The sequence below is a fragment of the Cajanus cajan genome, chromosome 7 (genome assembly GCF_000230855.2).
Source record: "Cajanus cajan strain Asha chromosome 7, NIPB_CcT2T_4, whole genome shotgun sequence".
Lineage (NCBI taxonomy): Eukaryota > Viridiplantae > Streptophyta > Magnoliopsida > Fabales > Fabaceae > Cajanus > Cajanus cajan.
In genome coordinates this window covers 12,649,862-12,667,295 of record NC_138523.1, presented here as the reverse complement: position 1 = coordinate 12,667,295, position 17,434 = coordinate 12,649,862, and the positions used below count along the sequence as shown (strand labels likewise).

General features: G+C 39.3%; 1 protein-coding gene across 1 annotated transcript; it reads left to right on the top strand.

Annotated features, from left to right (window-relative positions):
- Positions 1–9,794: 9,794 nt before the first annotated feature.
- Positions 9,795–12,668, top strand: LOC145950135 (uncharacterized). The gene is made up of 3 exons (XM_083061091.1): positions 9,795–10,444; positions 10,527–11,168; positions 11,241–12,668. The coding sequence occupies exons 1-3, from the start codon at positions 10,298–10,300 to the stop codon at positions 11,349–11,351; spliced, it is 900 nt and encodes a 299-aa protein (XP_082917217.1). The 5' UTR covers positions 9,795–10,297; the 3' UTR covers positions 11,352–12,668.
- Positions 12,669–17,434: the final 4,766 nt, after the last annotated feature.

Genomic DNA, 17,434 nt, shown 5'->3' with positions numbered 1-17,434 from the left:
TCACATTGAGAGGGTTTTCCCACGTTAAAAATATTTGTGTCTTTTTGTGATTATTTTCATCCATTTATTTGTTTTGTTGCTCCTCGTTGGTTTTTGCAAGTTGGGGAAATTATTTCTGCTGCGTACTTTGGTACTTTTGAATATTGTGTTTTTGTTTCCCCTATCACAGTGGTATCAGAGCTCCTTGGTTTAGGGCTATATTTACTTGCTTAAATGAAGGAGGCAAATACAAATATGGTTCCTTTAAATGGTACAAATTATCATTTGTGGAAGGGCAAGATGAAAGATTTGTTATTTGTGAAGAAATTGCATCTTCCTGTCTTTGCTACTCAGAATCCAGATTCTATGTTTGAAGAAGAATGGGAATTTGAGCACCAACAGGTTTGTGGTATTATTTGACAATTTGTATAATATAATGTTTATAATCACATTGCTAATGAGACACATGCTCGAACTTTATGGGAGAAGATTGAGTCCTTGTATGCTTCTAAATCAGGGAATCATAAATTATTTTTGTTGAATTGTCTGATGAATTTGAGGTACAGGGAGAGTTCTTCCATTTCAGATCACTTGAATGAATTTCAAGGGCTCCTAGATCAGTTATTTGGAATGGGTATCAAATTCGATGATGAAGTTTTGGGACTATGGCTATTGAACACTTTGCCTAAGTCTTGGGAGACATTTCGAGTTTCTATTACCAACTCGGCCCCTAATGGTGTTGTTTCTTTGCAAGCGGCAAAAAATGGTGCTCTTAATGAAGAGATGAGAAGGAAGGCACATGGTTCTTCATCTTAATCTGAGGTACTTATCACAGAAAATAGGGGGAGAAGTCAGAAAAAAGAATCGAAGGGTGGTAGAGAGAAGAGCAGGAGAAAGTCCAAGTCAAGATATAAGAATGTAGAGTGCTATTATTGTAATAAACCGGGGCATATCCAAAAGAATTGTTTTCTATGGAAAAAGGAGAACAAACGCAAAAAGGGTAAGCAGAAAGAGAAGGATCATGATGATGATCGTGTTGCTACTGCTACTTGTGGTGATCTTGTTATTCTCAGTGACCATGGGTCAGTTAAAGCTTGTATCAGATGAGAGCATGTGGATTGTTGATAGTGGTGCTACACTGCATGTTACACCAAGGAAGGAGTTCTTCACATCTTACACTTCTGGTGATTTTGGAGTGTTGAAGATGGGTAATGATGGTGTGTCTAAGGTGATTGGTGTTGGTGATGTTTGCCTGCAAACCAACATGAGAATGCATTTATTGCTTAGAGGAGTCAAACATGCTCCTGATGTTCGTTTTAATTTGATCTCTGTGCAGATGCTTGATGATGATGGTTATGATAACCACATTGGTTCTGGAAAGTGGAAACTTACCAAAGTTAACTTAGTTGTGGCTAGAGGGGAGAAAAATTCTAAATTGTATTGGAAAAAAGCTTTGGTTGCTAAAAATAGTGTGAATGCCATGGATATGGAGGCATCTTTGTGGCATCGAAGGCTTAGTCATATAAATGAAAAAGGGCTTAATTGCTTGGCTAAAAAGGATGCGGTTTTGGGATTGAAAAGTGTAGAGTTGGAGAAATGTTTTCATTGCATGGCTGGTAAACAAATCAGAGTATCCTTTAAGAAGCATCCTCCCTCAAGGAAATCAGAGTTGCTTGAATTGGTGCATTATGATGTTTATGGCCCATTGAAGGTAAAGTCATTTAGTGGTGCACTTTACTTTGTAACTATTATTGATGATTGTTCTAGGAAGCTATGGGTCTATGCATTATAGAAGAAGGACCAAGTGCTTCAAAAGTTCAAAGAATTTCATGCCTTGGTTGAGAGGCAGTCAGGCAAGAGGCTGAAATGCATCTGTTTTGATAATGGTGGTGAGTACCATGGACCCTTTGATGTCTATTGCAAGCAGCATGGTATAAGGCATGAAAATACTCCTCCTAAAACTCCTCAGTTGAATGGTCTAGCAGGGGGATGAATAGGACTTTGGTTGAAAGAGTGAGGTGTATGCTTTCTGAAGCAAAGTTGCCTAAGCACTTTTGGGGAGAGGCATTGCTTGCAACAGTGCATGTTATTAATCTTAGTCCTGCAGTTGCCTTGAGTACTAAGGTGCTGGACAAAATTTGGTTTGGCAAAAATGTAAGTTATGATTACTTGAGTGTCTTCGGTTGTAAGGCATTTGCTCATGTTCCAAAGGATGAAAGATCCAAATTAGATACAAAGACAAGGCAATGTATCTTTATTAGTTATGGTCAAGATGAATTTGGCTATAGGTTGTATGATTCTGTTAAAAGAAGCTTGTTAGAAGCTATGATGTGTAGTTCATGGAAGATAAAACCATTGAAGATATTAATAAGGTGGATAAGACTACACTCGAGAAAGATAATAATTTGACTGATGGTAATCTCATGCGGTTGCCTATTCACAATCTGGATAATGTTGAGACTGATGCTCAGAATGATGAGCAACATGGTGATGTTGATGATCAACAAATTGAAGATGTATTAAAGGTTCCAATTGATGATGCTCAAGAGGAACATGATATGGCACATGATGATGATCTTGATAATGCTCATGAATTACCACAAGTCCCTCCTAGGAGGTCCAACAGGTTGAGACTACTGTCTTCTAGGTATTCTTCTGATGAGTATATGACCTTGACTGATGGAGGTGAAGCTGAGTGTTTTGAAGAGGCTTTCGAAAGTGAAGAAAAGCAATAGTGGCTAGATGCAATGCAAGATGAGATAAATCTTTGCATGATAATCACACTTATGACTTGGTAAAGTTGCCTAAAGGCAAAAAGGCCTTAGAGAACAGGTGGATTTTCAAGGTAAAACAAGAAATTAATTCTACATCTCCAAGGTACAAAGCTAGATTAGTGGAGAAGGTGAAGTTAGCGAAAAAACACACAGAAAGGGGGGTTGAATAAGTGTGTGAACGAAGGAATTTTAAAGCCGTTTGCACAAATAGACTTTTTTACATCTAATAAAAATATTATTTTGAACACGTAAAAACTGTGCAAGGTTGGCTCAACAAAAGATTTTGCGTTTGAGAGTTTATCGTCTGCACAAGGAAAATGTTTCTTAAAATAATAAGTTAAGCAAGTGTATATTCCGTCTGAAGATAGTTGCAATGAAAATAAGCAGCAGACGAAATTTTCAATATGATATATCAGCTAAAAAAATTGCGTCTGAGAAATAGATAAAAAGTGCAAAGAGTTTTATATTGGTTTGCTCGTCCTGAGCTACGTCCAGTCTTCTTCAACCGAAGGGTTGCATTAATTACAACGGATTACAAGTATTATCAACCACTTCTGGTTCGCCAATTTCACTCTTCAGTGTTAGTATTCTTAAACCACTTCTGGTTCCCCAAATATTATCAACCACTCCTGGTTCACCAACTTCACTCGCCAGCGCTAGTATTCTTAAACCACTTCTAGTTCCCCAAGTATTATCAACCACTCCTGGTTCGCCAACTTTACTCGTCAACGCTAGTATTCTTAAACCACTTTTGGTTCTCCAAGTATTATCAACCACTCCTGGTTTGCCAACTTCACTCGTCAGTACTAGTATTCTTAAACCACTCCTGGTTCCCCAAGTATTATCAACCACTCTTGGTTCGCCAACTTCACTCGTCAACGCTAGTATTCTTAAAAAAATTCTGGTTCCCCAAGTATTCTTTCAACTAGCCTCTTCAGGCTTTACAACATATAGATGTTTCGAGTGTGTGTATAACTCTCAGAGAGAGAATAGGATGGTTTCTACACTCGTTAATGTATGCAACCTTAGTTTTACAGAGATATGTGTTTTGAGTGTGTGTATTACTCTCACAAAGAGGATAGGATAGTGTCAACACTCGCTAAGATAAGCTATCTTAGATTTACACAAATATACAAGACTATACAGGAAGAGATGTAAGTTTGCTTTTACGTTCGCTTTTTCTTATTGCTCGTTGCTTCACTTCTTCTTTTTTTCTTGTTAATTAGGACTTGATATTTATAACCTCGTGATAAATCTGCCTGTTGTTTAAATTTGAAAGTGTCCGTTGGAGCGGAGCTTCCAGTTGGTGCAGATAGTAGTTCGTTCATGGCCATATAGATCTTTCATTTAATGCATTTGTTCTTGCATTAAATGTTTGCTTATTGAATCTATGTTAGGTGAAGTCCTTTGTGTAGTTCGTTCACTTCTATTTCTGACTCCAATCATAACCTAGGTATTTCTGTTCTCTCTCCGTCATTGTAGCTGTAGAGGCGTTGTCTTTTTGTGAAAAGTAGGTGTACTTTCTCTGACACATGCATGCTTTGACTTGTGGATACGTGCTTGTCTATCTTTCTTCTTTCTTCTCACAAATTTGATGACTTCGTGTGCTCTTCTATGAGTGTAGACGATATTTGATATCTCTTATATTGTGAATAGTGGACTTTAGACGCTTTTCAGTATTCTTCGTCTGCATTTGGTAATGCATCTCAAATTTTAGTCTCTGTCTGAGAAGTAGACTTTGACTTTTCCTTCCATCTGGTCAGTTCTGAAGATGGAAGACTTTAATTCCATCTAGAATGTTTCTTCGTCTTGTGTTATCCATCGTCTGATACTTTGTTGATCTTCGACTAGTAGTATGCCTTGTCTTGTAATTGGTTTATTTTTGTCTGGCTTTTGATCAGGCTTAGTCTTGATGCTTGATCAACCATCGTCTGATGTTTTGTATAGCTCAACCAAGCTTCGTTTGGTTTAACCATAGTATGTGTAATAACACGTACTTTGTTTTTCAGTTTTGCCTATTCTTATATTTATCTGAAACACTAACACACATGTTAGAAATAACAATATATATTATATTTGTCATGTTCAAAACCTTGTTGGGAATTGCTTCGTCTGACTTAACAGAAAGGGTTTAGACAGAGAAAAGGTGTTGATTTCAATAAGATTTTCTCACCTGTGGTGAAGATGTCATCCATCAGAACTGTATTAAGTTTAGCTGCTACTCTTGATTTAGAGGTTGAGCAGATGGATGTGAAGACAACTTTCCTTCATGGTAATTTGGAGGAAGAGATTTACATGAAGCAACCCGATGGTTTTCTTGTTGAAGGCAAGGAAGACTGGGTATGTAGGCTGAGGAAAAGCAGGCTCCAAGGCAGTGATATAAGAAGTTTAAGTCTTTTATGTGTGAGAAAGGCTACAAGAAGACTACTTCTGATCATCGTGTCTTTGTTAAAAAGTTTTCTGATGATGACTTTATTATCCTGTTATTATATGTTGATGACATGCTTATTGTTGGAAAAGATGTTTCCAAAATTGACAGGTTAAAGAAGAAACTGGACGAGTCATTTTCCATGAAAGACTTGGGATCGATCTGTTAAAAAGATTCTTGGTATTAGTATCACACGTGATAGAAAAGAGAAGAAGCTTTAGCTATCACAGGAGCACTACATTAAGAAGGTATTGCAGAGATTCCAGATGGAAAATTCTAAAGCAGTAAGCACTCCTCTTGTAGCTTACACTAGTGCAAAAAAGGGTATTTACGTCACCCAATTTACGTCGCAAACCACAAACACCGACGTTGTAAAAACGCGGTGGCAGTTTCGTAAATAAGTGGAGACTAATTTACGTCGGACCTCTCGTAGACCGATGTAAATTAGGCAATTTACGTCGGGTACCTCTATTCCGACGTAAATTTACGTCGGTTCCCTTTAGTCCGACGTAAATTTACGTCGGTCCCACCCACGTCCGACGTAAATTTACGTCGGAATAGAGGTACCCGACGTAAATTTACGTCGGAGTCCACCAAGGCCGACGTAAATTTACGTCGGTGAAGCCTTGTCCGACGTAATAGTTCTCCAATATTACCCCCAAAGTCCCATTTTCATTCCCGCGCTCACAGTTTATACGAAATCCTCTGAATTACTTGAGTCTCCCACTGCGTTTACGGCTACATTCAACGTATCCAAGTTTGTAAGTGTCAGCACGTTGGTCGTTTGAGGTTAGTTTGTTGTCCCCGTAATTTATTTGTTTTTTTTTTGCTAGTTGTTCCTCTGGAACGGCCCGTTCTGCAAGGAGAACGGGCCGTTCTCCTTGCAGAACGGGCCGTTCTCCTTGCAGAACGGGCCGTTCTGCAAGCAGTACGGGTCGTTCTGCATGGAGAACGGCCCGTTCTGCTGGAATTTTTTTTGTTGTAATTTGTTGATCTGGAACGTAATTGACCTTTAGTTTACCATAGATTTTTTAGGGTTGTAGTTTAGGTTAAAAAAATTATGAATAACTGAGTCAATAGTTAATTTGTGTTAATATATAGATAATGAATCGAAGTTGGATGAATGCAAGTCGCATTAGTCAAGAGTACAGAAATGGAGTTGAAGAGTTCTTACAATTTGCAAGAGAAAATGGGAAACTCATCAAAGGGGCATATTATTGTCCATGTGTTCGATGTTTGAATCAGATACGTCAAGAAGTTGGAGAAATACGTGATCACCTGTTTATATATGGTATTGTGAAGAGTTATACAGTATGGACATGGCACGGAGAAATATTAGACATTCCAACAGTGTCAACAACTGAAAATTTTGAAGGGATGAACGATAACTTAGAAGAGATGATACGTGATGTTGGTGAAGAAAATTTTGAAAGAGCACATGTGTATGATACCTTAAAGTCTGATTTTGAGCAACCATTATACCCAGGATGCAGTATGTTTACAAGATTATCAGCAACTTTAAAATTGTTTAGTTTAAAAGCAAGAAATGGTTGAACTGATAAAAGTTTCACAGAATTGTTGGAGTTATTGAAGGAGATGCTTCCAGAAGATAACACGTTACCTAATCGCAACTATGAGGCAAAAAAGATACTATGTCCAATGGGTTTGGAGTATAAGAAGATACACGCGTGCCCTAATGATTGCATATTATATACAAATGATTTTGCTACACTGAAAGTGTGTCCCACATGTGGATTTTCGCGGTTCAAAAAGAAAACTGATGGAAGTAATGGTGAGGAAGAAATAGAGGGTCCCCCTGCTAAGGTCTTATGGTATTTGCCAATAATACCTAGGTTTAAAAGATTGTTTGCCATTAAAGAAGATGCAAAAAACCTCACATGGCATGAAAATGGTAGAAAATGTGACAACTTTCTTCGACATCCAGCTGATTCTCTGCAATGGAAGAGGATTGATGAAACATTTCCAGAATTTGGTGCAGAGTCAAGAAACTTGAGAATTGGTTTAGCTACAGATGGCATGAATCCTTATGGGAACTTAAGTAGTAAACACAGTTCATGGCCAGTTTTGTTGGTCATTTATAATTTGCCTCCTTGGCTATGCATGAAGAGAAAATATATTATGTTGTCTATGATGATATCAGGTCCCCGACAACCAGGAAATGACATAGATGTGTATCTTAGTCCATTGATTGATGACTTGAAAATGTTATGGGACACAGGAGTGGAGGTGTTTGATGCATATCGTGAAGAAAAATTTACCATGCGTGCAATGTTATTTTGCACAATAAATGATTTTCCAGCATATGGTAACCTGAGTGGGTATAGTGTGAAGGGTCATTATGCATGTCCTATATGTGAAGAAAACACAAGTTATACCCAATTGAAACATGGGCAAAAGACTGCGTACACTAGGCATCGTAAGTTTCTTGTTCGTAGTCATCCATACCGTAGATTGAAGAAAGCATTCAATGGAAGTCAAGAGGATGAAATTGCCTCGACACCGCGCAATGGTGAAGAAGTATATCAACGGGTGAAGAACATTAACATTGTGTTCGGAAAGACGCAAAAGAAGTCAACTGAGAGAAATATCTGGAAGAAACGATCAATATTCTTTAATCTTCCTTACTGGTGCAAGTTAGATGTTAGACACTGCATAGATGTGATGCATGTGGAGAAAAATGTTTGTGATAGTGTAATTGGGACATTGCTAAACATCAAAGGAAAGACTAAAGATGGAGTGAAAGCACGACAAGATTTGGTGGACATGGGTATACGTTATGAGTTGCATCCTCAGTCTATTGGAAGACGCACTTACTTGCCTCCAGCTTGTCATACTCTATCAAAGAAAGAAAAAAAAAGCTTTTGTGAGTGCTTAAGCAGTGTGAAAGTTCCACAAGGGTACTCCTCAAATGTTAAGAGTTTGGTGTCTATGCAAGATTTGAAGTTGATTGGTTTAAAGTCTCACGATTGTCATGTGTTAATGCAACAACTTTTGCCTGTGGCTATTCGTAACATTTTACCATCTTCTGTTAGAGTTGCTATTACTCGATTGTGTTTATTCTTCAATGCCATTTGCAACAAAGTAATTGACCCTATAAAGTTAGATGAGTTAGAAAATGAAGCAATCACAATCTTGTGTCAATTGGAAATGTATTTTCCACCTTCATTTTTTGATATCATGGTGCATTTGATAGTTCATTTGGTTAGGGAGATTCGATTGTGTGGCCCGGTTTATCTTAGATGGATGTACCCTGTTGAGAGATATATGAAGATCTTAAAAGGATATGTCAAGAATCAATACCGGCCAGAAGCCTCTATTATGGAGAGGTACATTGCAGAAGAAGCCATTGAGTTTTGTTCAGGGTACATGTCGGAATCAGAACCAATAGGAATTCCCAAGACTCGACATGATGGAAAACAATTTGGTAAGGGTAGTCGAAGTTTAAAGATTAGAACTGTGAGTCGAACAGAAGTTGACCAAGCACATTTGTACATATTGAACAACACTGATGAAGTAATTCCTTACATATCAGAACACATAGATGAAATCAAGGTAGCACACCCTCGGATGACTGAGAAATGGGTATTGAATGAACATAACAAGAGTTTTTTAGCTTGGTTTAAGAAAAAGGTTTATGGTGAGGTTAATGCTTCTGATACACTTTTGAGACTCGCGCGTGGGCCTAACAACGATGTCATTACATTTGGTGGGTATGACATTAACAAATATTGTTTCTATACAAAAACAGAAGATGACAAAAGTAGAGTACAAAATAGTGGGGTTACAATTCAGGCTGAGGCTGTGCACTTTGCTAGTTCAAAAGATAAAAATCCCATTACAGCATCCATGAGTTATTTCGGAGTCATATAAGACATATGGGAAATTGATTATGTTACGTTTAGAGTGCCTGTGTTCAAGTGTAAATGGGTTGATGGCAATACAGGTGTGCGGACAGATGATTTAGGGTTTACTTTGGTTGATTTGAATAAGGTCGGCTATAAGGATGAACCTTTTATTATGGCATATCAAGCAAGACAAATTTTTTATGTAAAGGATCCATGTAATGAGAAATGGTCAGTGGTCCTCGAAGGAAGAACCATGCATGGAACTCACGAAGATGAGTCTCTAGATATGCATGAGACACCGTCTTTTTCAAGCAGATCATTTGGTCCTATTGCGGACAATGAAGTGGACGAAATACATGCTATTCGAAGTGATCATGATGAAGGAATATGGGAAAACATTCTAACCTAATAGGTTTCTGTTTATGTATTATTTTTTTTTTATTAGTTATTTTGTTGCTATATTGTTATTATCTTTTTTACTTTATTTGTCTATTCAAATAATTCATTGTTTTAATAATAACAGTTTAATTTTTTCAGGATTATGGAGGATTCTGGGTCTGGCAGTGGAAGGAGGGAAGGTAGATCTGTCACTCGATTGTCTGGGTTGACAGCTGGGCGCATTGCCAAGGAGAGGACACCGATTGAGGTGGATGCTCGTTCTGGCAAGGCATCAGGCCTAAATGCTGCCAAGTTTAAGAGCTATTTGGGAGTCCTAGCTCGACGACATGTTTCTATTATCATTCCATCATGGGATGACGTTCAGGAGGTTGACAAGAACCTCATGTGGTAGGATATTCAGGTATATACTTTCACATCCTTTCAATATTATATAACTTAAATACATTATTTATTATTTGTTGTTATTTTCATAGCAAAATTTTGACATTCCCAACACTGAGGGCATGAGGAGGAAGATGTTATCTGCCCTTGCCAGCAGGTGGAGAGACTTCAAGACTTTCTTGACACGGGAGTATGTATTTGGAGAGCGCCAAAATGAGACTCCCTGTCTAAAGTACCAGATCACTGATGAGGAGTGGATGCAATTTTGTGCCATTCGATTGGACCCTTCGTGGCAGGTTAGTTATTGATAACTTTTACATTGACACAAATACTTAAGGTATATTTTAATTTATCTCATTTTTTATTTTGTATTATTGCAGGCTAAAAGAATAGCTGCCCAAGAACGACAAGCCAAGAATGATGCACCCCATCTTTTGTCAAGAGGGGGATATGAAAGAGAAAAAAAACAAATGAAGAAGGCTAGGGCACAGGCAGCAGGGGTTGAGGATGCTGACCGTGTGGAGTCACCTCCCCGCCATGAGATGTGGATAGCAGCCCGGACAAAACCAGATGGGCAAATGACTTCTGAGTCTGCAAGGGTCGTTGCTAATAAAATAGTAAGTAAAAATATACAAATTAAGACTCTTCATTTCAACTCATTTAATTCATAAGATTTTTTAATCTTCCTTATTGTTGCAGGAGGATTTAGTTGAGCAGAGCACCCAGGGCTCATTTGTTTCCGATGGTCGGAATGATATCCTCACAACGGCTATAGGAAAGCCAGAGCACGGAGGTCGTGTGCGTGGTGTTGGTGGTTCTTGGAGCCACCGAGATTTCTTTGGTGGCCGATCATCGAGGAGCAGTGTCGACTCTTGCAGTCAAGAGGTTATACAGAAATTGGAGCAGAGATTAGAGATGCAGTTTGAAGAGAAACTGAAGAATATTGAAAAACAGTTTGAAGAGAAGTTTGAACTTTTGGCTCGTTCTCAGCAACAGACTGCAGTTGCTCATGATGGTGTTCGAGTCAGCACTAAAGGGAGTTGTGATGCTCCAAATTCCTCAGGGGAACATGCTCACACTGATGTACCAAACCAGTGCGAGTTATATGTTGAGGATGACCCCCCACGGTTAGTGGCTATTGGCCGAGTATTTGAGGGTGGCTCAACCATCCATGGTGTCCCTCTACAGCCAGACTGGACACGGGTTGTGGTTGACCAAGTTCAAGATGCTGCTGCTCCAGTGCCTTTGCCCAATACAGAGGTTCAACTAGTGGGGCAGGCAACCGGCACATTCTTAGCTTGGCCAAAATGTTTGGTCATGCCGCTTTCAGCACGGGCAAAGGTAATTATATTATTGCTCTTTTAGATTCTTATAATTCTATTATTGTTTAACTAATTTTGATTATTTCTTTAGGATTTTATCGATCGTGGTAAGGAGGTCATGAGAGAACCTCATGTTCATGATGCTAATATCGCAGAAGCTGAGGATGATCCCATATCTAAGCTTCTAATCAAATTACCATGATTAAAGAAGCAACCAATTCAATTGCAGTGGGACATTAGAGTTTTTGGAGTTGATAGCTCTGATGTTCCACTATACATATCTCTGCCTGATGCATTAGAGATTGTTGGGGGAAACTCCATGTTAAATATATCTGTCATACAGTTGTGGGCCATGTAAGTCATATTTGCTTTTATGAGTCTAAATTTACAATAATTACATTTAACTTATAATAATTATTTGTGTTAGGTACATGAACAAATTGAGTGTGGAGCAAGCACAAGCAGAAGTATATGGATTTTTTGAGCCTCAATCCATCCAAAAATCAGGAAACACTCAGGTCCAGATCCAACAATATATGCAAACATGGATGAGTGACTCAAGAAGACATATATACATGGCTCCATACATTGACAGGTTAGTTTTTTAATTGATTTTTTAATCATGGTAATTTTTTAACTGATTTGTTTGTCATACAATGTAGGTCTCATTGGCAGTTAATGGTAATCATTCCTAAGGAATATACCGTGGTGTGGTTTTGTTCACTTCATCGAAAACCAAGCCAGGAAATTAAAAGCCAATTACATGGGTAACTAAATTTTTTCATTATGTTTTAACACTGTAATTATATATATTGGCTAACATTTATTTTTATTTCAATTAATTAGAATCGTGTCTGGAGCTAATATATTAAGTGGAAGAGCCAGATCATCAAAGTCATTGCATTTCATATATCCTAAGGTTAGCAAATTAATTCATACAGTCAATAATATTTAAATTTATTGACTTTGGAATTAATAGTTATTTGTTTCTCATTTTAGTGTAATAAGCAAAAAGACTCGTTTGAATGTGGCTATTACATCATGTATTGGATGAAAGCCATAGTTTCTGCGGGTATTATTGATTCTTGGGCGCAGGTAATTCATATCAAAAATTATTTAACTATATTTACCTTTAGAATAATTAACATTGCATATTAATGACACTTAAATTACCCTTTCAGGTCTTTCAAGATCCATCTCCATTGCCCGAAGATGAGATGCTCAAGATAAGAGAACAATGGGCAACTTTTTTTCTAAGTTTAGTTAGTTAGATATTATGTTTGTAGTTTGATAGTTAGTTATTTAGATAGCATTGACAAACATGTTTTATAGCTTTTTTAGGATAATAGGATTTACATTGTCATAATTTATGTTTTTTAAGATTTATATATTATTTTCTTTTTGTCATTCAATTTTGAAATACAATTTGAATTTCTATTCTGGACTGCCTGGTTTAGATTTGGTATTCTGGATTATATTTATATGCATGTGTTGGGTATATCAATTTACAAACGTTTTTAAAAAAAAAACTGCCACAATTTACGTCGGGCCTTGCAATGACCGACGTAAATTTACGTTGGACATGGCGTTGTCCGACGTAAATTTACGTCGGTCATTGCAAGGCCCGACGTAAATTTACGTCGGACAACTCCATGTCCGACGTAAATTTGGGGCATGAATTTGCCTCTTTTTACGTCGGTCTGGAAAAATTACCGACGTAAATTTACGTCGTCTTCCAGAGGCGACGTAAATTTACGACTCCCGTATTAACGTCGGACCCTTTTCCGACGTAAAAGGCCCAAAATACACGACGTAAAACACCCTTTGTGTACTAGTGTTATTTTAAATTGAGTGTTAAGCAGAGTCCTTCAAATGAAGATGAGAAGACATATATGAGCAGAGTTCCTTATGCATTTGTAGTGGGTAGTTTGATGTATGAAATGGTATGTACAAGACCAGATATTGCATATGTTATTGGTACAGTCAGTCGATTCTTATCAAATCCAGGTAGAGAGCATTGGAATGCTGTGAAATGGATTTTGAGATATGTTCATGGTACTACTGGTTTAAGGCTTTATTTTGGAGGGGATAAGCCTACCTTTGTGGGTTACTCAAACTCAGATATGGCTTGAGATGTTGATTCCAAAAAGTCCACTTCGAGCTATTTGATTAAGTTTGCAGGGGGAGCTGTAGCTTTGCAATCAAGGCTACAGAGGTGTGTAGCATTATCTACTATAGAAGAAGAGTTCATTGATATTACTGAAGCATGCAAAGAGTTGCTATGGTTGAAGAAATTCTTGCAGGAGCTTGGTTTTGTGCAGGACAAATATCCTTTATTTGTTTAGGGTTTGTTGATAGTTAGAGTGCTATCCATCTTGGCAAGAATCCAACTTTCCATTCTAGGTCCAAGCATATTGATGTAAGGTATCATTGGATACATGATGCTTTGGATGCTAAACTGTTGGAGTTGGCTAAAATTCATACTGACGATAATGGTGTTGATAGATGACTATGTAGACCCCTAAAATTGTCCGGGTCGGAAATAAAGCTTGAAGACTCTCGAAGACTGAAGGATAATCAGCCAGAAAGACTCCTGGAAAGCCCTAGGAGGGTTCTCTGTAGGTCTAGAGGTCTTAGAATAGCTAAAAATAAGGAAGTGGAGGGAAAAAGCCCAATACGGCCGTACTGAACTTAATACGGCCGTATTGAAGCTTCAATACGGCCGTACTGAAGTCAGTACGACCGTATTGACACTTCAATACGACCGCCGCGAACTCAATACGGGCGTATTGAAATTTCTGACTTTCAATACGACCGTATTGAACTCCAATACGACCGTATTGAAGTTCAAAAATTTCAATACGGCCGTATTGGCCCTGTAGGCCGTATTGCGCCTATTCCCTATAAATATGACGTCATTTGGACGTCCAACCACACTTTTTTCACTCAGTTTTGACTCCCTCCTTGAGATTCTGGGGTTTTTGAGCAGTGTTCTGCCCTAGAAATCTCTCTGGGAGTCGATCCGACGAAGTTCTGGAATTCCGAGCACTTAGCTTGGAGATTCGAACCTAGTCGAAGGGAAATCCTCCGGATTTCCGTAGTCATTTTGTTCTAGGAGAGCGAGGAGCGGGCTTGTAGAGCGAGGGAACGCCAAAACGCTTCCCAGTTCTTTGCAATATAAAAGCACGCTTCAAGAGGTTTCCCTTCAATCCTTCCTTTTACTGCTTTCTGTGTGCATATTTAAAACTGTCATCATGTAGATAGTCAATTTATAATTGCTTAGAATAAATAGGGGTAATTTAGTAATTTTATACTGTTCTTTTAAAAATAATCTGTCATAGGGAACCCGAAAGGGGCGCTGTGGGGTGCTAACACCTTCCCCACGCGTAACCGACTCCCTTACCCAACTCTGGTTGTAGTGGCCAAAGTTGATTTTTAAATCAATTGCCTTATCCCTTTTTCCAATGTTTTGAGTAAAACATTGGTGGCGACTCCACGAACCCTCCTTTTGCGAAAACCACTAATCCATGGAGGGTCCCGCTTGGGATTAATATGGATTAGTGAGCCTTTTAATAAAATTGCTCGTTTGACGAGATCTCAGTTTGAGAATAAGTCATTCTAGCAATCCACATTTTTAAACAAATAAACGAGTCCAACCATCCTTCGCGAATGCCGAAAGCCCGTTTCGGGCCGGTGGCGACAGATGGCGACTCCGCTGGGGAAGCCTCGAGAGTCAGTCCCATTTAGTGACAGATTATTTTTAACAAATAATAGTTAAAATTACTTCATTACCCCTCACTTGTATGATAACATGTTTATCTATTTGGCTTTAATAACTGTTGTATTTTTAAATTTACGCAATTGTTTGAAATAAAAACTGTACACAAACCTTTGCACACAACAGTTCCCTCTATACCCGGGGGCATGAGTGATTAACCATAGGGAGTGGATGTTAGTACGGCCGGTTGTCGAATGGGTCTATAGGTGCCCGTAGACCGTTGTCGGAAAACATCACTCAAGGTGATAACCATGAACTTGAGTCCGACGGTGCGTTGGAACTTTCCATCGACCTACGACGAGAGGAATTGGGTCCCTATAATGGGGGCACCTTGGGGGCCTTTGACCAAGTGAGAACAGTTAGATCCTCCTTGAATATGCACTTTTCTGCAGGAGACCCCTACCTCGTGATTCGCTCGTGACTGTTCGTGGATGAGTGAATTGTCTGTGCATTGACTATGTGACATTGTATGAGCATACGTTTGCATTCTTTAAACATACAACATCCTTAGTAAAATAAAAATAAGTAGAAATAAGGATCTTCTAGTGCATGGTGTTAACATCTACCCTCATCACATTCATGTAGGCAGTTTCCCTTTTCACCCAAAAAATACAAAAATACAAAAAATGATATTTACCCAAACCAAGCAATATCATGCATCATGTTAGGAAAATCCCAAGAAACATGATAATGTTTAGTTAAATAAACACTATGCATGCATATTCATCTCCATCATCTCATAACATGCATTTTATTGTAGATCATGGAGGGATCTAGGGGATTGCAAGGGCAATTAAAGAAAGTGGACTTCTTATTATACCGTGCCGAGAGGTTGGATCACCTCTGTACCTTGATGCCACGAGAGGCTCGTTTGGAGTTTGAAAAATCCTATGGACGAGTTCTCGACTTGATGAAGATTTGTGTAGATCCATCCTTTCTGAGAGCATTGGTCCACTTTTGGAGTCTCGATCTACATTGTTTCGAGTTCCCCCAGTTTGACTTAGTTCCTACTCTCGAGGAGTACGAACTCATGCTTCGATGGCCCAAATCAACAGGGGTCTATATTTTCCATGGAAATCATGTGGCCGTAGAGAGAGTTGCCACTCAAGTCAAACTACCGCCACGATTATCTGCTTTAGTGGGGAACGGCAGTATCAAGGGTTGGAAGCTTGCTATGATTGAAAACCACCTTTCTTCTTTGGCTGATGAGGGAGATTGGTTAGCTTTCAACAAGACTCTAGCGTTAGCCGTGTTTGGGATGATCCTATTCCCCTTTCACGCTAACACAGTGGACCATGCTGCTATGGACGCCTTCTTCGCTTGGGACGTACATATGAAGAGTCCCGTGCCTGCCATTCTTGCCGACACCTTGCTTTCTGTCAACTTATCTCAACAGAAGCAAGGGAAAACTATCCGATGCTGTACCTCCTTGTTGTATGTGTGGGGCATCACACACTTTTATGCCTCTAGTCATATGGGGTCTTTGCCCGACCCTTTGAGAAGTTTTTCGAAGATCCCCGTACGCCGCCGGTATGCTTCCGAGTGGAAGGAAGAGATGGAACAGTGGAGTATTGAGCACTTCACGTGGGTTTGTCCTTGGTTCCGTCCAAGCAATGTATTAACAAGATGCGGCAATTATCCAAGCGTACCATTAATGGGCCTCAGAGGTTGCATAGCTTATTCACCTAGATTGGCTATGAGGCAACTCATGAGGACTCAAATTGTTCTTACCAAAGAGGAGCTTGGAGGGTTGTGTTTCTCCTTTGATTCCGAACATCAGAGGGACATGCATGCTGTCATTAGAGCGTGGGAGAAACCAATCTATGAGGGAGATCGCGAGCTTGGAAAGCCTCGGGTATCCGCCTCCACCGACTACGAGATATGGAGGAACGAGAGAGGGGTGCCTCAACCATCCACCTCTTGCGCAACCACAACCACAAGGAGGTTAATGCAAGAACAAGTCGACGCCTTGACCAAAAAGCTGGAAAGTATGGAAGCTCAAATGAGGTTTCTTGAAGAAAAAAATGAAGAATCCAGTTTTACTATTGATGGTCTTCAAAGGCAATGCAAGAAGAAAGACCACGAGATAGAGCGGCTCAAGGACGAGTGTGCTAACCTCAACGAGGAGACTACGCGGGCATCCAAAATGCCAAAGATTGAACCGAGTAGTCAACTCCAAGAAGTCAATGCAAAGATAGCACACCTGGAAGCCGAACATGCAAGGCAGGCTCAGTTGATCAAGAACATGCAAGAAGATCTGCTCTTGACTCGATCCGATGCACAACAATGGCGGGAAGTTGCTCAACAACAAGCCGCAAACCTTTCCGATTTCCGCAAAAAGGAGAGAGAGGGACTAGCACAAATGGCTAGACTCCGAGAGGAGAAGGATCGAGCCGAAGACGAGCTTAATGAGCTACAGGCCATGATCAACTACTATACTCAGAAAGCGAAGGAGGCTCAGAAAATCAGTGACGATATGAGCCAAGCGGTCCATACACAGATTAAAG

Bases quoted from the DNA above. Each gene is read 5' to 3' on its own strand.
- LOC145950135 (XM_083061091.1), top strand. From the start codon at position 10,298: ATGAAGAAGGCTAGGGCACAGGCAGCAGGGGTTGAGGATGCTGACCGT. The intron at 10,445-10,526 runs GTAAGTAAAAAT...TTATTGTTGCAG, and splicing joins GGGTCGTTGCTAATAAAATA to GAGGATTTAGTTGAGCAGAG. The intron at 11,169-11,240 runs GTAATTATATTA...TTATTTCTTTAG, and splicing joins CGCTTTCAGCACGGGCAAAG to GATTTTATCGATCGTGGTAA.